The sequence below is a fragment of the Natator depressus genome, chromosome 3 (assembly GCF_965152275.1).
Source record: "Natator depressus isolate rNatDep1 chromosome 3, rNatDep2.hap1, whole genome shotgun sequence".
NCBI lineage: Eukaryota > Metazoa > Chordata > Testudines > Cheloniidae > Natator > Natator depressus.
In genome coordinates this window covers 932,122-956,877 of record NC_134236.1, presented here as the reverse complement: position 1 = coordinate 956,877, position 24,756 = coordinate 932,122, and the positions used below count along the sequence as shown (strand labels likewise).

At 62.7% G+C, this 24,756-nt stretch overlaps 1 protein-coding gene across 1 annotated transcript in view; it reads left to right on the top strand.

The window, feature by feature from the left end:
* Window positions 1–11,406: 11,406 nt before the first annotated feature.
* Window positions 11,407–24,756, top strand: part of SLC30A3 (solute carrier family 30 member 3) — a 33,360-nt gene continuing 20,010 nt past the window's right edge. The window contains exons 1-5 of the mRNA XM_074946733.1: window positions 11,407–11,514; window positions 19,757–19,965; window positions 20,379–20,525; window positions 21,623–21,776; window positions 24,097–24,298. Of these exons, the coding sequence (XP_074802834.1) occupies window positions 11,423–11,514; window positions 19,757–19,965; window positions 20,379–20,525; window positions 21,623–21,776; window positions 24,097–24,298 (804 nt within the window). The 5' untranslated portion in view covers window positions 11,407–11,422. The remainder of the gene's footprint in view (window positions 11,515–19,756; window positions 19,966–20,378; window positions 20,526–21,622; window positions 21,777–24,096; window positions 24,299–24,756) is intronic.

The following is a 24,756-nucleotide window of genomic DNA, read 5'->3' as shown; positions in this document are numbered from 1 at the left end:
CGAAAGCTCATGCTCAAATAAACTGGTTAGTCTCTAAGGTGCCACAAGTCCTCCTTTTCTTTTTTCTTTTTACGAATACAGACTAACACGGCTGTTACTCTGAAAACTATATAATCTGTAGTCAATGAGGAACTGGGGGGGCCTTGGTGGGAGGGCGTGGGTGGGAGGGCGTGGGTGGGTGTTTGTGGGGGAGATGGGAACAGGGAATGGGGGTAAGGAAATTGGAACCATGTTTTGCTAAAGGGGGAAATGGGAACAGGGAATGGGAGTAAGGAAATTGGAATAATGTTTGGCTAAGGGCAGGAATGGGAACAGGGACACAGGTGTAAGGCTCTGTGGTGTCAGAGCTGGGAAGGAGGATACTAAGGAAGGAAACTGGAATCATGCTTGCTGGAAGTTCACCCCAATAAACATCGAATTGTTTGCACCTTTGGACTTCGGGTATTGTTGCTCTCTGTTCATGCGAGAAGGACCAGGGAAGCGAGTGGGTGAAGGAATAAGCCCCCTGTGATGATGTGACGCAGCAGGGAGGGGGGAGTGTTGACCTGGGAATGTGCCCTGGGGACGGGAGACCTGAGAGCCTGTCACCTGAGCCAGGAGGGGGAGGGGGAGGTGACACCTCTGCCCAGGAATGTGGATGGAGGCTGCAGCAGGGAACCTGCTCGGTGGGTTTAGTTTCAGTTTGGGGCTGGGTGGAGGAACACAGGGAACCCCAGGGCTGGGGTCTAAGCTCCCTGCTCCCCCAGAAGGACTTCACTGAGGGGTCCTGGGTGTACCCACAAGCTCTGTTTTGGACTGTGTTCCTGTTGTCCAATAAACCTTCTGTTTTACTGGCTGGCTGAGAGTCTCAGTGAATCCCAGGAAGAGGGGTGCAGGGCCTGGACTCCCCCACACTCCGTGACAACTGGTGGCAGCGGTGGGATCTACTGCACCCCGTGAACGGCGCTTCCTGCAGTAAGTGACTGGGGAACAGTAAAACGAAGGGGGATTGACGGGGACCAGGCGTGCTGAAGATTCAGAGAGAGACGGTTTCAGGGGGCGGTTAACCCCTGGGAGTGTGTGACCAGAGAGAAGGACTTTTGCAGTAACAGGGTCCCCCGGGGGATTGCAGCGAGCGGTCCCAGGGGCGGAGGAGTCTGCAGCTCGACCCTGGCAAAGAGGTGGTGACCTCAAGAAGGACTGGCACACTAGGGGCTTTTCCTGGAAACCGTGGACAGCTGCCCGGCCTGCGAGTGGCCAGCCGGGAGATGTACGCTAAACGCCTTAAGAGCGACCTGGTGGAGCTGTGCAGGCAGAGGGGGCTGCGCGTCGGGAGGTCCACCAAGGAACAGCTGATTGCCCAGCTGGAGGAGAGGGATCGCTTGGATGACCCGATCCCTGTCCCTGAGGGAAGCCGCCCGGCGGACGCAGCGTGGGCCCTGGGGCCTGACCAGGCTGGGAGGGGTCAGACTGCTGCCCAGGACACCCCGAGACCCTTCCTACCTATGCCTGGGGGAGGGGTTGTGGGAAGCCCAGCGAATACCGAGGGCCCCCTGACCCCAGCAGCCAGCAGGGGATCCTCCCAGCGGAGCTCCCCATCCCTGGAGCGGATGCGGCTGGAATGGGAGAGGGAGATGAAAATGAGGGAGCTGGAGGATCATGAAAAACAACGTCAACATGAGGAGAAACAACGTCAACATGAGCAGGAGGAGAAGGAGAAACAACGTCAACATGAGCAGGAGGAGAAGGAGAGGGAGCGTCAGGAGAAGGAGAGGGAGCGTCAGGAGAAGGAGAGGGAACGTCAACATGAGCAGCAGGAGAAGGAGAAACAAAGACAGCATGAACTGGAGCTGGCCAGGCTGAGGAGCAGTGGGGCCCCGGCTGCGGTGAGTGAGGGGGGACCCAAGACTGCAAGGAGCTTTGATAAGTGCTTCCTGGCCCAGCGGAAGGAGGGGGAGGACATGGATAGCTTCCTGACGGCCTTTGAGAATGCCTGCGAGCTGCACAGGGTTGACCCTGCAGACAGGCTCCAGTTCCTCACCCCCTTACTGGACCCCAAAGCCGTGGAGGTCTACAGCCGGATGACAGGGGCAGAGGCAGGGGACTATGAACTGTTCAAACAGGCCCTGCTCCGTGAGTTTGGGCTGACCCCCGAGATGTACCGGAGAAGGTTCCGGAGTCAGCGTAAAACGCCTGAGGTCGCCTACCTACAACTGGTCAACCGGATGCAGGGATATGCCCGCAAGTGGACAGCGGGGGCCCAAACTAAAGAGGACCTGCTGGACCTGTTTGTACTGGAGCACCTGTATGAACAGTGCCCTTCCGACCTGAGGCTGTGGCTGGTGGACAAAAAGCTTGCGAACCCCCAGCATGCAGGGCAGCTGGCCGACGAGTTTGTGAACAGTCGGTCAGGGGGTAGCCGGGAGGAGTCCCAAAAGAACAGGCCCCCCCCGATGCAGAGAGAGAGTCACCATGGGGCCTCCCAGCGGGGAAATAGGGAGAACCCCCTCCAAAGGGGAACGCCTGGTGTCGGGCCCCTCCGACCCGTTCGAGGGGACCAACGTGACCTGAGCTGCTATCACTGTGGCCAGAGAGGCCACGTACGGGCCCAGTGCCCCGGGCTCCGGGACAAACTGAGCAGACCCAACCTACCCAGGGTTAACTGGGTAGGGACTCAGCTGGACGAGGGGCAGGCGACCCAGGAAAGGGGGGCTACCAGTTTGCCACCTGCTCAGGAGGGAAGAGTACCCCCAGCCAGCCCCGCCAGAGGGCTGGAGGCTCTGGACTCAGGGTGCTCGGTTTACAGGGTGGGTGCGGGGCTGTCCCTCCGGAGAGAGTGCCTTGTTCCCCTGGAGGTGGATGGGAGGAAGGTCAATGGATACTGGGATACGGGCGCGGAGGTGACGCTGGCCCGGCCCGAGGTGGTGGCCCCAGATCGGGTGGTGCCCAACACCTACCTGACCCTGACGGGGGTGGGCGGGACCCCATTTAAGGTGCCCGTGGCAAGGGTACACCTGAAATGGGGGACCAAGGAGGGCCCCAAGGATGTGGGGGTACACCACCATTTGCCCACTGAAGTTTTGATGGGGGGAGACCTAGAGGACTGGCCAAGCGACCCCCAGACCGCCCTGGTTGTGACCCGTAGCCAGAGCCGGCGAGGGGCACTGCGACCTGACCCTGGGGAGGGTACCACACTGGAGGCGCGAGACCCTACTCGGGTGGGGAGGGAGCGCCGAGGGGCACGGCTCAGAGAGGCTGCGGCCTCAGACCTGGCCACGGAGGGGGAACCGGGCCCCATCCCTTCCCCAGCCGCTGAGTTCCAGGCCGAGTTGAGGAAAGATCCCTCCTTGCAGAAGCTCAGGGACCTGGCCGACCTCAGTGAGGGACGGACCATGAGGAGAGGCTGCCAGGAGAGGTTCCTGTGGGAGAAGGGGTTCCTGTACCGAGAATGGGCTCCCCCAGGGGAAGTGGAGTCCTGTGGGATCAGGAGGCAGCTGGTGGTCCCCCAGAAGTACCGCCGCAAGCTCCTGTCCTGGCCCATGACATCCCCCTCGCAGGGCACCAGGGAATCCGGCGCACCCGGCAGAGGTTGCTACAGAACTTTTACTGGCCAGGGGTCTTTACCACCGTCCGGCCGTATTGCCGATCCTGTGACCCCTGTCAGAGGGTGGGGAAGGCCCGGGACAAGGGGAAAGCGGCGTTGAGACCTTTGCCCATCATAGAGGAGCCTTTCCAGAAGGTGGCCATGGACATCGTGGGGCCTCTCAGCAAGACGACCCGGTCGGGGAAGAAATACATTCTGGTGGTGGTAGATTTCGCCACCCGCTACCCCGAGGCAGTGCCCTTAGCTTCCATTGAAGCAGACACCGTGGCAGATGCGCTCCTGACCATTTTCAGCCGAGTGGGGTTCCCCAGGGAAGTCTTGACAGACCAAGGCTCCAACTTCATGTCGGCCCTGCTCCGGTGCTTGTGGGAGAAATGTGGGGTCCGGCATGACTGGGCCTCAGCGTATCACCCCCAGTCCAACGGGCTGGTGGAGAGGTTTAACGGGACGCTAAAGATGATGCTGAAAACCTTTATGAACCAGCACCCGCAGGATTGGGACAAGTACTTACCTCACCTGCTGTTCGCGTACAGGGAGGTGCCCCAGGAGTCTACCGGATTTTCGCCTTTCGAACTGTTATATGGAAGGAGGGTGAGGGGCCCCCTGGACCTGATGAGAGACGAGTGGGAGGGGAAGGCCACTCCCGATGGAGAGTCAGTGGTGGAGTATGTCCTGATCTTCCGAGAGAGACTGGCTGAACTCATGGGCCTGGCCAGGGAGAATCTGGCCAGAGCCCAGAGGAAGCAGAAGGTCTGGTATGACCGCACGGCGCGGGCCCGTGCCTACGCCACCGGGATCAGGTGATGGTTCTCATCCCCGTGAGAAAGAACAAACTACAGGCCGCCTGGGAGGGCCCGTTCAAGGTCGTCAAGCAGCTCAATGAGGTAAACTATGTGGTGGAGCTGTCGAACCGGGCCCACCACCGCCGGGTGTACCATGTGAATATGATGAAGCCATATTATTCCAGGGGGAATGTGGTGTTAGCTGTGTGTGGTCAGTGGGAGGAGCAGGGAGATGACCCTTTAGTAGATCTATTCCCTGGGACCAGAGCTGGTTCCCCCTGGAAACAATCCCCCTCTCGGATCAGCTCACCCTTGCCCAGCAAGCTGAGGTCAGGGGGGTGCTGCATCCGTACCGACAGCTGTTTTCCAACCAGCCTGGACGCACTAATCTGACTGTCCACCGGGTGCAGACAGGGTCGCACCCGCCGATAAGATGCTCCCCCTTCCGAGTCATAGGAAAACTGCTCAGGACCTGGAAAGAGAGGTCCGGGACATGCTGGCTTTGGGGGTGATTCAGCCATCGGCCAGCCCTTGGGCCTCGCCGGTGGTGCTGGTCCCCAAAAAGGATGGGTCAGTCCGGTTCTGTGTGGACTATCGGAAGCTCAATGCCATCACTGTATCGGATGCCTACCCCATGCCCAGGCCGGACGAGCTCCTAGACAAGCTGGGAGGAGCTCGGTACCTTACCACCATGGACCTTACAAAGGGCTACTGGCAAGTGCCGCTGGATGCAGATGCCCGGCTGAAATCGGCCTTTATCACCCCTCTGGGGCTCTATGAGTTTCTGACCCTGCCTTTCGGCCTCAAGGGAGCGCCGGCCACCTTCCAGCGCCTGGTGGACCAGCTCCTGAGGGGGATGGAGAGTTTTGCCGTGGCGTATATTGACGACATCTGTGTCTTTAGCCAGACCTGGGAGGACCACGTGTCCCAGGTTAGACAAGTGCTGGACCGACTCCAGGGGGCTGGGCTGACTGTCAAAGCGGAGAAGTGCAAGGTGGGGATGGCTGAAGTATCTTACCTGGGCCATCGGGTGGGGAGCGGCCGCCTAAAGCCGGAACCGGCCAAGGTGGAGGTGATCAGAGACTGGCCCGCTCCCCACACCAAAAAGCAGGTCCAAGCCTTTATTGGGATGGCAGGATACTACCGAAGATTTGTGCCCCACTTTAGCGCCATAGCCACCCCCATCACTGAGCTATGCAAGAAGGGGAAGCCAGACAAGGTGGTCTGGACCGAGCAGTGCCAGGAGGCTTTCCGGCGCTGAAGGAGGCTCTGGTCAGTGGCCCAGTTCTAGCAAACCCAGACTTTGACAAGCCCTTTGTGGTGTTCACCGACGCCTCCGACACGGGACTGGGGGCGGTGTTAATGCAGGAGGATGAAAAGGGGGAGAGACACCCCATCGTGTACCTGAGCAAGAAGTTGCTACCCCGGAGTAACACTACGCGGCCATCGAGAAGGAGTGCCTGGCCATGGTGTGGGCCCTCAAGAAACTAGAGCCCTATCTCTTCGGGCGACACTTCACCGTGTACACCGACCACTCTCCCTGACCTGGCTGCACCAGATGAAAGGAGCCAACGCCAAGCTCCTGAGGTGGAGCCTGCTCCTGCAGGATTACGACATGGACGTGGTCCATGTGAAGGGAAGTGCCAACCTGATAGCGGATGCGCTGTCCCGGAGAGGGGGCCCCGAACTTCCCCAGGTCACTGGTCACAGTGACCCCGCTCAGTTCAGTCTCGAAGGGGGGAGAGATGTGACGATGTGACGCAGCAGGGAGGGGGGAGTGTTGACCTGGGAATGTGCCCTGGGGACGGGAGACCTGAGAGCCTGTCACCTGAGCCAGGAGGGGGAGGGGGAGGTGACACCTCTGCCCAGGAATGTGGATGGAGGCTGCAGCAGGGGAACCTGCTCGGTGGGGTTAGTTTCAGTTTGGGGCTGGGTGGAGGAACACAGGGAACCCCAGGGCTGGGGTCTAAGCTCCCTGCTCCCCCAGAAGGACTTCACTGAGGGGTCCTGGGTGTACCCACAAGCTCTGTTTTGGACTGTGTTCCTGTTGTCCAATAAATCTTCTGTTTTACTGGCTGGCTGAGAGTCTCAGTGAATCCCAGGAAGAGGGGTGCAGGGCCTGGACTCCCCCACACTCCGTTGGACACCCCCTAACACTGACATTCATGCCGACGCTGCTTTTCATGATCCTCCAGCTCCCTCATTTTCATCTCCCTCTCCCATTCCAGCCGCATCTGCTCTAGGGATGGGGAGCTCCGCCGGGAGGATCCCCTGCTGGCTGCTGGGGTCAGGGTGCCCTCAGTATTCACTGGGCTTCCCCCAACCCCTTCCCCAGGCATAGGTAGGAAGGGTCTCGGGATGTCCTCAGCAGCAGTCTGACCCCTCCCAGCCCGGTCAGGCCCCAGGGCCCACACTGCGTCCGCCGGGCGGCTTCCCTCAGGGACAGGGATCGGGTCATCCAAGCGATCCCTCTCCTCCAACTGGGCAATCAGCTGTTCCTTGGTGGACCTCCCGACGCGCAGCCCCCTCTGCCTGCACAGCTCCACCAGGTCGCTCTTAAGGCGTTTAGCGTACATCTCCCTGCTGGCCACTTGCAGGTTGGGCAGCTTTCTACAGTTTCCAGGAAAAAAACCCTCGTGTGCCAGTCCTTCTTGAGGTCACCACCTCTTTGCCAGGGTCGAGCTGCAGACTCCTCCGCCCCTGGGACCGCTCGCTGCAATCCCCCGGGGGACCCTGTTACTGCAAAAGTCCTTCTCGCTGATCACACACTCCCAGGGGTTAACTGCCCCCTGAAACCGTCTCTCTCTGAATCTTCAGCACACCTGGTCCCCGTCAATCCCCCTTCGTTTTACTGCTCCCCAGTCACTTACTGCAGGAAGCGCCGTTCACGAGGTGCAGTACATCCCACCGCTGCCACCAGTTGTCACAGAGTGTGGGGGAGTCCAGGCCCTGCACCCCCTTCCTGGGATTCACTGAGGCTCTCAGCCAGCCAATAAAACAGAAGGTTTATCCGACAACAGGAACACCGTCCAAAACAGAGGTTGTGGGTACAACCAGGACCCCTCAGTCAAGTCCTTCTGGGGGAGCAGGGAGCTTAGACCCCAGCCCTGGGGTTCCCAGTAATTTGTTCCTCCACCCAGCACCAAACTGAACCCCCCCCAGCAGACTCTCTCCTGCAGCCTGTCTTCACATTCCTGGGCAGAGGTGTTACCTCCCCTGCCCCCTCCTGGCTCAGGTTACAGGCTCTCAGATCTCCCATCCCCAGGGCACATTCCTGGGTCAACACTCCCCTCTCCCTGCTGTGTCACATCGTCACAGTGATCAATGGCTCCAAGTCTAGTTGGCAGCCGGTATCAAGTGGAGTGCCCCAGGGGTCGGTCCTGGGGCCGGTTTTGTTCAATATCTTCATAAATGATCTGGAGGATGGTGTGGATTATAAGTTTGCACAGGACACTAAACTGGGAGGAGTGGTAGATACGCTGGAGGGTAGGGATAGGATACAGAGGGCCCTGGACAAATTAGAGGATTGGGCAAAAGAAATCTGATGAGGTTCAACGAGGACAAGTGCAGAGTCCTGCACTTAGGATGGAAGAACCCAATGCACCGCTACAGACTAGGGACCGAATGGCTAGGCAGCAGTTCTGCAGAAAAGGACCTAGGGGTTACAGTGGACGAGAAGCGGGATATGAGTCAACAGTGTGCCCTTGTTGCCAAGAAGGCCAATGGCATTTTGGGATGTATACGTAGGGGCATAGCGAGCAGATCGAGGGACGTGATCGTTCCCCTCTATTCGACACTGGTGAGGCCTCTCTGGAGTACTGTGTCCAGTTTTGGGCCCCACACTACAAGAAGGATGTGGAAAAATTGGAAAGAGTCCAGTGGAGGGCAACAAAAATGATTAGGGGTCTGGAACACATGACTTATGAGGAGAGGCTGAGGGAACTGGCATTATTCAGTCTGCGGAAGAGAATAATGAGAGGGGATTTGATAGCTGCTTTCAACTACCTGAAAGGGGGTTCCAAAGAGGATGGCTCTAGACTGTTCTCAGTGGTAGCAGATGACAGAACGAGGAGTAATGGTCTCAAGTTGCAGTGGGGGAGGTTTAGGTTGGATATTAGGAAAAACTTTTTCACTAGGAGGGTGGTGAAGCACTGGAATGCGTTACCTAGGGAGGTGGTGGAATCTCCTTCCCTAGAAGTTTTTAAGGTCAGGCTTGACAAAGCCCTGGCTGGGATGATTTAGTTGGGAATCGGTCCTGCTTTGAGCAGGAGGTTGGACTAGATGACCTCCTGAGGTCCCTTCCAACCCTGATATTCTATGATTCTATGAATATCTGACACCTTTGCTAGCTAAGAACTCCGTATTAAATGGATTTTTGGAGCAGGGAGATGGAAGAGGAGCTTGGTCTGTCCACTCCACGCATTCACCCGATATTGTAGCTCTTCTGGGAATGGTGCGCCTCTTGGGGAGAATAAACTGGTTAAAAAAACAGAACAAACGTTTTATGCTATGAATGGTGCTGTTTTGTTTGCAATGTTAGTAGATTTATGGCTCATTCATAGCTCTTTTGCACCATGAGCTGAGAATGTGGGGCGAGGGGGAGGCTTCAGGCTTCTCCATTGAATGGCAGGCTCCTGACACCTGGGATTCCCCTGCCCAGTGGTGACAGCGGAGTGGGGGGGGTTGTGTTCACACTCCACCCCATGCCTTGCTCAGCAAAGACAGACAAAGCCAGGAAAGTGCAGGTTTCCATTGTCTTCTTAGATACGCCCCTGATAGGGGGCCTGAGGCCCAGATGGCTGGGTGACATCCCTGTGAGCAGACAGGCCCTTCTCCACACCAAGCAGCAATGCAAAATACAGGAGAAACCAAGGCACACACAGGAGTCATAAAAAGAAAAGGAGGACTTGTGGCACCTTAGAGACTAACATATTTATTTGAGCATAAGCTTTCGTGAGCCACAGCTCACTTTATCGGATTCATTCACGAAAGCTTATGCTCAAATAAATTTGTTAGTCTCTAAGGTGCCACAAGTCCTCCTTTTCTTTTTGCGAATACAGACTAACACGGCTGCTACTCTGAAACAGGAGACATAAAAGCACCAGGAAATTCTGACTTCATCTTGTAGGACAAAGTGGGGATTTTCTGTAACAGGTTTATAATGCCTATGTGTGCCTCAGTTTCCCCTGTATTTTGCATTGCTACCTAATATATTAAAAGGGTTAATGCTGAGCCAGGCAGCACATGTGCCACTTGCTGTCTGTGGGAGTGATGGGGTCACTAAAGAATTGGCTGAAATCGACCCAGATCAACAGAGGATCCGGAGAGACAATGAGAAACCCCAACAATTGCCAGGAGCCCCAGCAGACTGGCCTTGTGATGGAGCTGGAGAGCAAAGGGGAACAGCAGGCTGGAATAAGGGCTGTGTTATGGGGACCTAATGACAAGGGACCTAATGACAAGGAGACAGAGACTCAGAGACCGACATGGGTCCGGTCCAGCTCGGTTGGCTCCTCACACTGGCTTGGCCGGGCTGGCCCATGGCTCCACCTTGGCCTCTCAGCGCTAGGGGCTGGCAGACGCTCTAGCCAGGTGGCTGATCCACGGCTCCCCTGTTTGGGCAGGTGGCCGGTGTCGCTGCAGATCTGCCCCAGGAGCATCACACTCAGATGGGGCAAGGGACAAGCCTCCTGCAGGGGCCTGGCTGGGCTGGACTCGCTGGGAGCCATGCAGACAGATGGGGGTTGCTGTGGCCCAAGGCCCAGTCTCAGAGGCCACGGGCCCACTCCTGCACAGCTGTGGGGGTCCCCGGGACCCAGCCCACCAAAGGGGTCGCTCCCAAAGGACTGATCACAGGCTGGGCAGAGACCAGACCCTGTGAATCCAAGACACCCCCCACTGCCCAGCCTGCCACGTGACCCCTCAGCCCCCATTGCCCAACGGCTCCTCATCACCCCCCACTGCCCAGCCTGCCACGCGGCCCCTCACCCCTCACTAGCACTGTGCCCCCCAACCACTTCCCCTCTTTGTCCAGCCGGAGGGCAACAAGCCCAAGCAACCAGCCAGGGGGCAGTGTCTCCCACTCCCCGCCCTCCCCAGTGACACTGTGTCTCCCACTGACAACTAAGGAGTACCTGCTTCCCCCACTAATCAACTAGGGAGCACTGTGCGCCTCATGCCCATCCAGGGGGGACCTTCCCCCCACCTCTGACACCTGCCCCCTTCGGTCCCCCCATGTCCCCCCCAACAAATCCTGGAGCTCACCGGAGTTACAATGCCAACCACCTCCACCACCCCATCTGCCCCACATGGGGGGCACGTGCCCCCTCCCCCACACCTTAGCTCCACCCCCTCCCACTGGTCTCTTCACTCCCCCACGCTGCGCACCCCCCCCGAGGTCCACCCCGAAGGGGCGTGGCTCTTCCTCTTGCTGCCTTAGGGTCTGGAGCAGCTTTGGGGAGGGCGAGTTCCCACCCCACCGCCGGGGCGCTGGCTCTGGCTCCCTGGGCGGGGCCCCAGCACTGCCGGGGGCGTGGTACTAGCTCTGGGGGCGGGGCCCCAGTGCTGGGGACGGAAGGTGTGTTGGGTAGGGCGTCTCGTTCCAGCACTGGGGGCGGGGCTCTGGCTCTATGGGCGGGGTTTCGGAACTGGGGGCGGGGCTCTGGCTGTAAGGCGTGTGGCCAGGCCCTAGAGAGTTGCTTCGACTTAGGTGTGGGGCTGGCTCCGCGGCTCTGATGCTACTTCTCCTGGAGGGGACGGGGACAGGGACGTGACTCCAGATGTGGGGGCGGAGCTTTGGCTGGGGAGGCGGGGCCAGGCCACGGGGGGCGGGGCTCTGTGTGAAGGGGCGGGGCTCTGCGGGCACTGCTGCCCGCACTCCGCTGCCCGCACACACCTGGCCGGAGCCGCGCGGTGCCGGCTGCCCAGGGTCCCGCAGCCGGGGCTGGTGCCGCTCGCAGCCCCCTGGGGAGCCCGACCCGCCGGAGCTGGCGGGACTCGACCCGCACGAGCCGCGGGCTCAGCCCCGCACTGCCAGGGCGCAGCATCCGGAGCCGAGATGGACCCCGCGTCCGGGGCCGGGGACCTGGAGACCGCTCGCCTGGTGAGCGCCCTGGGCAGCCGCAGCGCCGGCACCCGGCGCCTCAAGAGGTAAAGGGGCCGCCAGCCCTTCCGAGATGCGCCCCACGGCCTGTTGCCCGGGGCCCCTCCATCTCTCCCTCTATCCCCCTCCATCCATCCACCCGTCCCCTCTTAAATCCCCCTCCATCCCTCCCCCTATTCCCCTCCATCCATCCCCTCTTAAATCCCCCTACATCCCTCCCTCTATCCCCCTCCATCCACCCGTCCCCTCTTAAATCCCCCTCCATCCCTCTCCCTATCCCCCTCCATCCATCCCCTCTTAAATCCCCCTACATCCCTCCCTCTATCCCCCCTCCATCCATCCGTCCCCTCTTAAATCCCCCTCCATCCCTCTCCCTATCCCCCTCCATCCATCCCCTCTTAAATCCCCCTCCATCCCTCTCCCTATCCCCCTCCATCCATCCGTCCCCTCTTAAATCCCCCTCCATCCCTCCCCCTATCCCCCCTCCATCCATCCGTCCCCTCTTAAATCCCCCTCCATCCCTCCCCCTATCCCCCTCCATCCGTCCCCTCTTAAATCCCCCTCCATCCCTCCCTCTATCCCCCCTCCATCCACCCGTCCCCTCTTAAATCCCCCTCCATCCCTCCCCCTATCCCCCTCCATCCATCCATCCCCTCTTAAATCCCCCTACATCCCTCCCTCTATCCCCCCTCCATCCATCCATCCCCTCTTAAATCCCCCTCCATTCCTCCCCCCTCCCTCCATCCCTCCCCCATCCCCCCTTCATCCATCCCCCTATCCCCCATCCATCCATCCCCCCTTAAATTCCCCTCCACCCACCCCGTCCATCCACCAATCCCTCTGCACCACCCACATTCACCCCTCCATCCATCCCCCCTGCCCCCATATGCCCCCTTAAATCTCCCTACACCCTTCATCCACCCCCCTTCCATCCCCCTACATCTCTCCCTCCATCCACCCCCAGCCCCTCCATCTCTCTGTCCTCCAGCCCCGTCCTATCCCCCGCCAGCCGCTCCGTCCGCTGCCCCATCACCCCCGCCAGCGCGGGGAGCCGGGCGCGGGGCCAGGGCTGCAGGGACCCCGCCATCGGGGCCGCCTGTCCGGGCGCGGCTCTGCCACCAGACCGGGCGGAGGCAGGGATGCTGCCCCTGGACGTGACCCTTCTCCACGGCAGGGAACCGGGAGCGCCCCGGGGGAAAGAAACCTGCGACCCCCCCCCGCTGCGCCCTGGACCCGGTCCTCCCCCCCCGTCCCCCCTCGCTGCGCCCCGGATCCCGCCTCCCCCCTTCTTCCCCCCCGCTGCGCCCCGGCTCCGGTCCCCCCCCCGTTCCCCCCCTCGCTGCGCCCCGGACCCCCGCATCCCCCCCCCGCGCTGCGCCCCGGACGCCGTCCCCCCCCCTCTGGCTGCGCCCCGGACCCCGCCTCCCCGCTGCTTCCCCCCCGCTGCGCCCCGGCCCCGGTCCTCCCCCCTTGCTCACACCCCCCGCTGCGCCCCTGACCCCCGCCTCCCCCTTGCTCCCCACGCAGCGCCCCGGCCCCAGTCCTCCCCCCTGCTTCCCCTCCCCGCTGCGCCCCGGACCCGGTCCTCCCCCCCCCCGTTCCCCCCCTCGCTGCGCCCCGGACCCCCGCCTCCCCCCCGCGCTGCGCCCCGGACGCTGTCCTCCCCCCCCTCGCTCGCTGCGCCCCGGAGCTCCCCCATCCCCCCTCCTTTCAGACACGAGCTCGGTTCCAGCCCAGCGCCCAGGACACGTTCCCTACAGAGACCCAGAGCCCGCAGCGGGCCCCACGGGGGGAGGGGGGGCACCACCCAGCCTTCCGCAGGGGCTGAAATGCCCAGGAGCCACCCCCCAGTGTGTCTGTAGGGGAGAGTCAGTCCCTCTGCCCCCTGTGTGTGTCTGGGGGGGTTTGGGCCATCTGCCAACCCCCCATGCGTCTGGGGGGGTCAGTCCCTCTGCCCCCCCATGTGTGTTGCAGCAGGAGGGTCAGCCCCTTTGCTCCCCCCCAGTGAGTGTCTGTGGGGTCCTGTCTCTTGGTCCCCCTTTCCCCATGCCCCATAGTAAATGATTGTCGGTGATTGGCGTGCGTGATTTGTGGGGTGGGGGGAGTGTCGGGGCTCCCAGGCTGTGAGGGCCGCTGGGGACTTTAGGGCTCTATGAAGGCCATGGTGCAGGGGTCAGAGCCCTGCTCTCCGGTGGGGAGGGGGGACTGGGCTCCGTGGGATCTCTGCAGGCGGGAGGAGAATGGGGGTGCGGCAGGAGCCGGGGACTGTCTGGGCGACTCCCCCCCAGGCCGCAGTAACCACGGGGCGTGATCCTGCTCTAAGGCTCGCTGCTGCGGTCGGCTTTGCTGGGCCACTGCACCAAACACATGTGACTCCTGGCGCAGGGCTGAGAGCAGGATCCTGGTGGGTGGGAGCTGGGACCCGGGGAGCAGCGGGCACATGCTCCTCACCCCCAGCCCCCAGCTACATCTGTATCTGCAAAGAGACCAGCTGCAGCTTCCGCAGGGCCGGGGGCGGGGCAAGGGGTGCCGGGAGGAAGGGGGGACATTAACCAGGGAACTGGTAAGGTAAGCGCTAACAAAAGCTCCTGGAGCAGGCCAGGGGTGCAGCTGGGGAGGAAGGTTGGGGCAGGGCCGGGGGCCGCAGGGGATTTTCCCCTCGCTGGATCCTGCCGCAGGAGCAGAGTGGGGTGGGCGCCACGGGGCGGTCGGCAGTACCCGTCTGGGAACCTGGCTGGTACTGCCAGTAAGATCTGCAGCCTCAGGGCATGGGGCCTTTGGCACAGACCCTCCCTGGCTGGTAGAAGGGCCCAAATACCCCACATGGTAAGAGCCACTGAAATCCTGGGCTGTGGGGTGACTCCAGCCCCTGCACACCCCCCGCGGGTGAGGCAATGGTCACCTGGCGCCGGGGCATTTCGTTTCTCCATGGGGGGCGCACAGATAGCCAGCTCCGCCAGGGCCCCTCCCCAGCCCAGCCAGACTCATCACTCTTCCTGTCCCCGCCGGGCCTGGGCACAGAGATAAGCCCTGGAGGCAAAGGGGAGGGGGGACTGGTGAGCTGATGCATGGGGCTGGAGATCGATGGGTCAGTCCCGTGGGGAGGGGGGCTGTCGCCTGTCTCTGCAGCAATGGCTGGCACAGCACATGGCGGCCAGGCCACGAGCCCGAGAACATGGCCAGGCCTGGCGGGCTGCTGCGGGGCCTGGTCCCTGGTGCCACATCCTCACTAGCTTCTGTGGGTACCAGCAGCAGACTGACCCCTGCTGCAGGCACCCCTCGGACAGCCATGCAGAGCCCCCGGGGGCCAACAGCCAGCCGGGCTGCCTGGGGGCTGCCCCCGGGCTGGGTGCGGTGCAGGGAGCTCTGTGCTAGGCCTGCACAGGGCTCAGCACCCCGCCCCCCCACCGACACGGGGAGGGGGCCGGACAGCAGCTGCTGAATGCCCCCTACTCCTAGTGAAGACAGGCTTTACCATCGCTGGCACCTGTGTGAGCCCTGTCATGGGCCCACAGGGCCGGGCTACGGCCCAGCCTGGGAACAGTCTCTGGGAGGGGCCTGCAGTGACCCAGACCCCCGGGGTCTCGCTCTTCCCCCAGGGGAGCCATGTGGTCTCACCGCCTCCTGAGACTGGGCCCCTGGGCCTGCAGCCCCCTGCCACACCCTGGGAGCTCTGGGCAGCGAGTCCAGGACAGATGCTGGGGGAGACGTGTCCTCTCCTCAGGGATCAGTGCCCCTCGCCCAGCATCTGCAGGGACACTCCCCCAGCGCTGTGAAACCAGGCGGGTTTATTGGTCACCTGGCACATGGCCCAGGCAGCCCCTCGGGCGGCCCAGAGAACTGACAGTTACAGCCCAGCCCAGCTGCAGTGATCCCCTTGGTTCAAGCTCTGTCCCCCCGTCTGTCCGATCTCCTTTGTCAGACTCCCGGGGTGCCCCTGACTGCTCCCCACAGCCCACACTTAGCCCCCTCTACCCCCGGGCCTTTGTTCCCGAGCTGGGGGATGGGACTCAGCCCCTGCAGAGAGGCAGGGAATCCCCGTCTCTCTGGGTCGCTGGTCACCAGGTGTCCACGTCCTGGCCATGGATCTGCCCTTCTCTTCTCAAGAGCTGCATGGAGATGGGACCTAAGGGCCCAGGCCGCCAGGTGCCATCCACACCTGTGTCTTTGCCTGCCCTGATAGCAAAGAGTCCCTTCCCCCCACTAGGGAACAATGCAGCATACAGGGGAAACTGAGGCATGTACAGGACTCATAAACATATTACAGAAAATTCCCACTTCATCACAAGCCTCTGCTGAGAGCTGGGGCGTCCGCCCCCAGAGCTGTGCTCTCAGACCAGCGCTGCCTCCCTCACACCTGACCCAGGAGAAGTGGAGGGACCTGCCCCCACCCGCCCCACTTGGCCTTGATCCGTATGCCCTGGGGCATGGCCCAGGCTTTGGGAGGTGCTGGTTTAGAGAGCGGGGTGGGAGCGCGGGGAAGGGGGGTGATGGGAGCGACGGGGAGCGCGGGGAAGGGGGGTTATGAGAGCAGGGGGAGTGCGGGTAAGGGGGGTGATGGGAGCGGGGAGGATGGGGGAATGACAGGGTCGGTTTTGAACCAGAACGCCTGGTGGAAAAGGGACCTGCCGACCGGGCCGTTAAAAGTCTGGCTGGCAGCTCAGCGGGGCCCTGGGGCTGGGGCAGGCTCCCCGCGGCTCCCGGCAGCAGCCACCAGGTCCCTGCAGGCCCTAGGCGCACGGGCAGCCAGGGAGGCGCCGCGCACTTCCCCCGCCCCTAGTGCTGGCTCCACATCTCCCATTGGCCAGGAACCACGACCAATGGGAGCTGCGGGGGCGGTGCCAGAGTGGTAGGCAGGGAGATGGGAGGAATGGGAGAGCCGGGGGGGGGGGGAGCCCGCGGGCAGGCGATGCGGGAGGAGAACCATGTGGGGGAAGCCCGCAGACTCTGGGTGGGGTTGGGGTGAGGGGGCTGGGGTGAGGGAAGGGGCTCTGGGCTGGAGCAGGGGGTTGGAGTGTGTGGGGGGGGGTCAGGGCTCTGGCTCGGGGTGTGGGCTCTGGGGTGGGGCTGGGGATGAGGTGTTTGGGGTGCAGGAGAGGCTGGGACAGGAGGTTGGGATGTTGGGGGTGTGTGACAATGGTGCCCGTGGGAGCCAGCTGAGGTCACTCAGTCAGGGTGAACTGCAAACAGAACAGGGCAGAAAACCCCCAAACGCTGGTGGATATTCCACTCCTTAGAGTTACCCAGCCAGCCCAAACCAGCTTCTCCAGCCCCTCCCTGGGTACTCAGACGTCCAAACAGCGCAGTGCCCTTAAAGTGCCCAGCCGGAGGCCTCCATCCAGACACACACGTCAAATATAGGATGCTAAACTCTGAAAATCTTATTTCATCACAGAAAAGAAAAGGTGCTCCTGACCCCAAAGGACCAAGCGCCAGACCCAGGTCAAATGATAACTGAGATCTTACCCCAAATACACGCTTACAGTCAATCCTTAGTAACTAAACTAAAATCTATTAAAAAAGAAAAGAGAGCACGTGCTGGTTAAAAGATCAATATACAGACAGACTTGGGTTCAGTTTTTGAGGTTCAGATACAGAGCAGAGATGAGTTTGTAGTTGTCAAAAGTCCTTTTAGAAAGAGTCCACGGGTTACAGTCCAATGTCCATGTTCAGGGTGACTCCAGTCAGTGACTGGGGATCTCAATCCTTATGGCTCAGGGTTTCCCCCTCCTGAAACCCAAAGCAGATCTGAGATGAAGGAGGATCGTGTCCCAAGGTCTTTATACATTTCCAGCAGCCATTTGGCCTGAGAAAACAATAGACTTCACTTTCCTTCCCCCAAACATCCTGGCAATTAGCCCAGGATAATTTATCCATTAAACAGTTCAGACACAGGTTATCACAACCTTCAAAGAGCCATATAGACAATAATACTATGTCACCCAAGTGTCTTCCTAAATGTTAATATTCCGCTTTTGATCTTTGAATCAAAGCCATGGTAATAGACAAGCCTTGTTTGCTGACATCACAAGACCTGAGCGAACATCTCCCCTTCTATCTCTGACAATGCCAGCTGCATTTTAAAGCTGTGTTCATTTACAGATCTTCCTAACCCTCTTTAGTATCTTCCTAACCAGTCTTTACAGTCCGGCCCTGGGTCAGGTCAGTCTGGGAGTTCATTAACTCTTTCTGGCCCTGTCACCTTTCAATGAGATATTATATTACACTCATAACGTTACAGGGGGTGAGGGCTCTGGGAGGAAGTTTGGGTGTGGAAGGGGGCTCCAGGCTGGGGCAGGGAGTTGGGGTGCAGGGGCCCCACAGCACTTATCGTGGCTCCCGGGAAGCAGCCGCCAGGTCTCTGCAGCCCCTAGATGGATGAGCAGCCAGGGAGGTGCCTCCTCAGGGAGCGTCTCCCGGCCATGCCCAGCCCTCGGCCCCACGGTTCTACCCACTAGCCACAGCTGCCTTGAGCAGCTGGGGTGGGGCCTGGCCCATGGGGCTCCTGGCTCTGGCCTGGGACTCAGGTGCCCTGCCTGAGCTCCAACCAGCCCAGGGATGCCAGTGCCGCCCGATCTGGGGGGCCGCTCTGTGGGCTCCCCGCTGGATCCCCAATCCTGGGACAGAGCCCCCCTTCCCCAAGCCCCCAGGTGGCCAGCGACAGGCCGGGGGGGAGGGAGAATGGGACGAGGGGCGTTTTTGGGGTGGGGAGGGACGTGGAGCTAGGGCTGCAGTGTGGGGCGAGGGGTGGGGGAGGGGAGCGTGGGAAGTGACACATTGTTCTGCTGCCAGAATCACCAGCTGCTTTGTAGCTGGAGCCATTTGTGGGGTGCTGAGGCGTGAAATAACTAACCGCTCTCAGGGGAGCAGGAGCAAGATCGGCCGCCTCAAGACCCCTCTCCTGTCTGCAGTGCCCCTTGCCCCCGATGCACAGCTCCGGGCCCCCCAGCTCTGCCGGTGCCCCCACTCCTGACCCGCAGCCCCCCGCCTCCCAGCTCTGCCGGTGCCCCTCACTCCCAACCCGCAGCCCCCCGCCTCCCAGCTCTGCCGGTGCCCCTCACTCCCGACCCGCAGCCCCCCGCCTCCCAGCTCTGCTGGTGCCCCCACTCCCGACCCGCAGCCCCCTGCCTCCCCAGCTCTGCCGGTGCCCCTCACTCCCGACCCGCAGCCCCCCGCCTCCCAGCTCTGCCGGTGCCCCTCACTCCCGACCCGCAGCCCCCCTCCCCCGCCCTGGGTCCCCCATCCCCAGCTCTGCCGGTGCCCCTCACTCCCGACCCGCAGCCCCCCGCCTCCCAGCTCTGCCGGCGCCCCTCACTCCTGACCCGCAGCCCCTGCCAGCCCAGCTCTGCCGGTGCCCCTCACTCCCGACCCGCAGCCCCTGCTACCCCTGCTAGCCCAGCCCTGGGGCCCCCATCCCCAGTTCTGCCAGTGCCCCTCACTCCCGACCCACAGACCCCCTCCCCCGCCCTGGGTCCCCCATCTCCAGCTCTGCTGGTGCCCCTCACTCCCAACCCGCAGCCCCCCTCCCCTGCCCTGGGTCCCCCATCCCCAGCTCTGCCGGTGCCCCTCACTCCCGACCCGCAGCCCCCTGCCTCCCCAGCTCTGCTGGTGCCCCTCACTCCCAACCCGCAGCCCCCCTCCCCTGCCCTGGGTCCCCCATCCCCAGCTCTGCCAGTGCCCCTCACTCCCGACCCGCAGCCCCTTGCCTCCCCAGCTCTGCTGGTGCCCCCACTCCCGACCCGCAGCCCCTGCTAGCCCAGCCCTGGGGCCCCGAGCTCTGCTGGTGCCCTTCAATCCCAACCTGCCCCCCATATCCCAGCCCTAGGCTCCCTCCCTCCCAGCTCTGCCCCTCAGTCCTGACCAGCAGTCACCCCCAAACTGTTCCAGCTTTGGGCACCTCTGTGGAATCCAGGCTTGGGGTGATGTCCCAGGGCCACCAGTTCCCACACTTGCCAAGTCTCCTTTCCCCGCAGTCTCCCAGGAGCCTGCGCTGCTCTGGGCTTTGCCCAGCCTGTGGCAGGCCCAGGCACCTGGGCAGTCAGGAGGACCCCAGCCAGGCTGGCGAGGGGGCAGCAGGTGCCCTGGACTCACTCCATTGCTACCTAGCAGCAGAGCTGGGTGGAGCCAGGGCCCCCAAAGATGAGAGCAGCCCCTCCCGTCCTGGTTCCCAGCCCTGCTCTGGGCCCAGTGGGGCAGGGGGGCGAGGAGCCGGGCCGGCTTGTTCCGGCCAGGAGTCCCGTGGGCTGTTGGAACTGGGGTGGCCTTCGCACTGACCCCCTTGGGTCTCAGTCTCTTCACAGGCTCCCAGAAGCCCTTCCCCGGCCTGCCCCCAGAGACCAGCCCTGCGGCTCCGTCCCTGGAGCTGGACCGGCGCCTGGCCAGGCACTGCCACCATGGACCCCGCTCCCCCAGCCAGAGCCGTGCGGAGCTGCAGGCCTGCCGGAAGCTGGGCATCGCCTGCGCCATCTGCTTTGTCTTCATGATCGGCGAGGTCGTCGGTAAGGTGGCAGCGGGGCCCCAGCCCGGCTTGTTCCTGGCCCTGCTCAGCCCGTGCTGCAGGACGTCCTGCTCTGCACGTTGCTCAAGTGCTGGCTGGCAGGCGCCCCCCGGATCTCTGGGGGCCAGGAGCCAGGTGCCCGGTGCGGGCCCAGCGCTCACTGGTGCAGCCCCTGGGCCCTCAGCTCCGCGGGATGGGGCAGCTCCCCTCCCCCCCTGCCAGGGTCCCCACATTCCTGGGAGTCACCTGGCTGGATCCCGCCCGCCATGGCAGGCTCCTTGGCAGCGCAAGGGGACGCTGTGTCAGGGCCCGGCGCTCTGTGGAAGGAGCCAGGCCCTGGCAGGCCGGGGCTGCCTGGGGCTGTGGGGGGGCCCTGCCGGGAGCTGGCGCTGAGCTGGCTAATCTCTGCTGCAGGCGGGTACCTGGCGCACAGCCTGGCCATCATGACTGATGCTGCCCATCTGCTGGCGGACGTGGGCAGCATGGTGGTCAGCCTGTTCTCCCTGTGGGTCTCCGCCAGGCCGCCCACCAAGTCCATGAGCTTCGGCTGGCACCGCTCAGGTAAGGGCCCTGCCGGGACTCGCTGCCCCCGCCCAGCCCCACAGACCTCCACCCCAACTCCCTGCCATGCCGGGGCCCAGGCTGGGGAGACCTGGGTGCTTATTTCACTGAGCCCGGGCAGCCCAGCAGGGCAGGGCCCAGCCTGTGTGTGTGGCAGTGGCTCCCCCTCCCTTCAGCCCGTGGGGAGCTGGGGGGTGCAGAGCCTTCACCCCCAGGCCACAGGCAGACCCTCACCGCTGGCCACCTTGGTGCAACACATTACCCATGATGCCTTGCCCCAGGGTCTGTGCTGTGCCCGGCTAAGCGCCCCGTCCTTGTGCCAGCCCCCCAGGGGGTCCCGCACTCCCTCCGGGGGTCAGCCACGTGGCCTCACCGCCTCCAATCCAGAGCCCCTGAGCTCCAGCCCCCCGCCTCAGCCCGTAGCTCTGCCCAGCAAGCCAGACGCCCGGGAGAGACGCGGCCGCTCTGCAGGGCCCCCTGCGCCCACCAGTGCTGCAGAGACACCCGCCAGCCTCTCCCCCCGAGCCGGTCTCGGCCCCCTGGGTGCGGCGTGGGGGGCCCTCGGCTCGCCCAGAGAAGTCGGGGTTAAGTCCCTGCTGGCCGACGCCAGGGCCCCTGTCAGTCTGTCTGTCAGTCCCAGCAGGTGAGAGCTGCCGTGTCTCTGGTGAGCCCAGCTCTGGTCCCGGCTCCTGTCTCCTCTGCTCCATGGCCCTTCTCCTGCAGTGCCCTGCCAAGTTCCCAGCTCCGCAATCAGGCCCTCCCGTAGCCAGGTCACTGCTCCAGGCCTTCGGGCTCCCACAGTCTGTCTAGAGCCTCTCTGATGGGCTGGTTCTAGCCAGGCCGAACAACCCCCGGGGCTGGCCCCAGGCTGCCCTGTGGCACCCCTCTCTCCTCCCCTTGGCACCGTGTGCACAGCTGTGCCAGGCACGGAGGGAAACTGAGGCATATGCGGGCCCCACACAGACATTGCCAGCGTCCCTGCAGCAATGGGCACCAGAGGCAGGTCTTTAACCCTTTCCTCCCTGAGGGGCATGGATGGGTCCCAGCTGGGCTGCCCACAGCTGCGGGCGGCGCTGACTGGTGCCCCGTGCCTGCAGAGACGCTGGGCGCCCTGGCCTCGGTGCTGTCCATCTGGGTCGTGACCGGAGTCCTGGTGTACCTGGCCTCAGCCCGCATCGTCAGCAACGACTACGAGATCGACGCACGCGCCATGCTGGCCACCTCCACCTGTGCCGTGGGCATCAACGTCATGTACGTGGGCTCCCTGCCCCCCAGATCCCTGCCCGCTGCCCCCCTGCCCCCTGGATTCTCAGCCCCCTGGATCCCAGCCCCCTGGATCCCTGCCTGCGCCCCCCAACCCCAGATCCCTGCGTCCTGGATCCCAGCCCCCCCATATCCCTGCCTGCCATCCCCCCATCCCCCTGGATTCCCAGCCCCCCAGATCCCTGCCCGCTGCCCCCCAGCGTCCCGGATCCCTGCCCCCTGGATTCTCAGCCCCCTGGATCCCAGCCCCCTGGATCCCTGCCTGCGCCCCCCAACCCCAGATCCCTGCCTCCTGGATCCCAGCCCCCCATATCCCTGCCTCCCATCCCCCTGGATTCCCAGCCCCCCAGATCCCCAGCCCCCCGGATCCCTGCCCGCTGCCCCCCAACCTCCCGGATCCCTGCGCCCTGGATTCTCAGCCCCCTGGATCCCAGCCCACGCCCCCCCCAACCCCAGATCCCTGCCTCCTGGATCCCAGCCCCCCATATCCCTGCCTGCCATTCCCCCATCCCCCTGGATCCCTGTCCCCCAGATCCCTGCCCCCTGGATTCCCAGCCCCCTGGATCCCTGCCCGCTGCCCCCACACCTCCAACCCCCAGCCCCCTGGATCCTATCCCCCTGGATCCCTGCCCGCCCCCCCAACCCCAGATCCCTGCCTCCCGGATCCCAGCCCCCCATATCCCTGCCTGCCATCCCCTCATCCCCAGATCCCAGCCCCCTAGATCCCTGCCCCCTGGATCCCAGCCCCCTGGATCCTGCCCACCGCCCCCCAACGCCCAGATTCCTGCCCTCCGGATCCCTGCCTGCCCCCTCTCAACCCCAGATCCCTGCCTCCCGGATCCCAGCCCCCCATGTCCCTGCCTGCCGTCCCCCCATCCCCAGATCTCAGCCCCCCAGATCCCAGCCCTCTGCCCCCTGGATCCCTGCCCACTGCCCCCCCCAGATCCCAGCCCCCCAGATCCATGCAGCGACCACGTGCTCGGCTGCCCCAGTGGGTGGCTCTGTGCTCAGCTGGGTTCCCTTGGGCACTACAGGCCGGCCGTGCCAGTGGGTGGGTTGGTTCTAGCCCAGACGCTCCAGGCAGCTCTGTCTCAAATCCCCACCTGATGGGCCAGAGCCTAGGGAGAAAAATCACACCGTCCCCGGGCATGATGCCAAGGGGATCGGGCCAGTGCCACAGGGCGCTCATAAACACAAACACCCACATTTCTCACCCAGCCCAGCTGCTTAGCCCCCGCTCACACCTCCTGCTGCTTCAGGTAGAATAAACAAACAAACTTATTAACTATAAAGATCAATTTTAAGTGATTATAAATCAAAGCACAACAAGTCAGATCTGGTCAAATGAAACAAAAGCAAAACGCATTCTAAGCTGATCTTAACACTTTCCGTGCCCTTACAAACTTAGATGCTTCTCACCACAGGCTGGCTGGTTGCCCCTCAGCCAGGCTCTCCCCTTTGATCAGCGCTTCAGTCGCTTGGTGTCTGTAGATGTAGGTGGAAGCGAGAGAGAGCAAGCAAACGCCTCTCCCTTTTATCGTGTCCTTTCTTCCCTCTTGGCTTTGCCCCCCTCACCTTCAGAGTCAGGTGAGCATTACCTCACCGCAATCCCAAACTGACCAAGGGAAGGGAGGTGACTCCCTCGAGAGTCCAACAGATTTTTTATTGCTGCCTAGGCCAGTGTCCTTTGTTCCTGTGAGGTTGGGCTGGGTTTGTCCCATCCATGCCCTGATGAGGTGTGAACTGCCCTCTACTTCTGGAGAGTTTTTGTCTGGGGCTTGCTTTAAGCCATGAGGACACATTTTCAGCCCTCATAACTACATACATGAAATTATAACCTATAACATCACTATAACAACCATCCTCAGGGCATCGCGAGCTTCCGAAGACACCCAACATGACAAACTTTGCATTGGATCCCACACAATCATTTTACAAGGATGAACATGGGGGGTGCTGGGTGTTCCCCCGAAGTACAGAGCATCCCTGCCCCCCAATCACAGCCCCCTCACTTCTCCCATTCCTGTCTGTGCCCAGCCCCTGATCACAGCGCCCCAGACCTCTCCATTCCTGCCGCTGCCCATTCCTCCCATCCACACACCCCCACCTGGCCTGTTCCTTCTCTGCCCAGCCCCGCAGTCAATGCCCATCCACCTTGCCCATTCCCCCCTGTGCCTGCCCTGGTGATGCCACATATCTGGCCTGGGGTAGGGAGCGGGCGGGCGGAGGGGCTCTGGGATCTGTTGGTGCCGTGGCCCCCGGGCTCTGTGTCTGCCCAGGTTGGCTCAGGCTCCCCACTTCCCTCCAGCATGGCCTACATCCTGCACCAGTCGGTCACTGGCCACAGCCACGCCCGGGGCTATGAGAAGATGGAGGAGAGTCCTGGCTGCGCACCCCCTGGAAGCCCCCTGCCCGGCAGCACCAGCGTGCGCGCCGCCTTCATACATGTGGTGGGGGACCTGCTGCAAAGTCTCGGGGTGCTGACGGCTGCCACCATCATCTACGTGGAGGTACGACGCGAACAACCCCAGGCCTGCTTCTACCACGTCCCTCCCTGCGCCGCCTGGCATCCGCTAACCGCGTCCCTCCCTCACTGCCTTCCCTCTCCTGCCCCCGTAACCACATCCCTCCCTCCGCTGCCTCGCGCCCCGCTAACCGCGTCCCTCCCTCCTCTGCCTCACGGCCCCGCTAACCGCGTCCCTCCTCCGCTGCCTCGCCGCCCCGTCTAACACGTCCCTCCCTCCCTGCACCATCTCCCGTCCCCGCCAACCACGTCCCTCCCTCCGCTGCCTTCCCTCTCCTGCCCCCGTAACCACATCCCTCCCTCCGCTGCCTCGCGCCCCCGCTAACCGCATCCCTCCCTCCGCTGCCTCACGGCCCGTCTAACCACGTCCCTCCCTCCGCTGCCTCGCGCCCCCGCTAACCGCGTCCCTCCCTCCGCTGCCTCGCGCCCGCTAACCACGTCCCT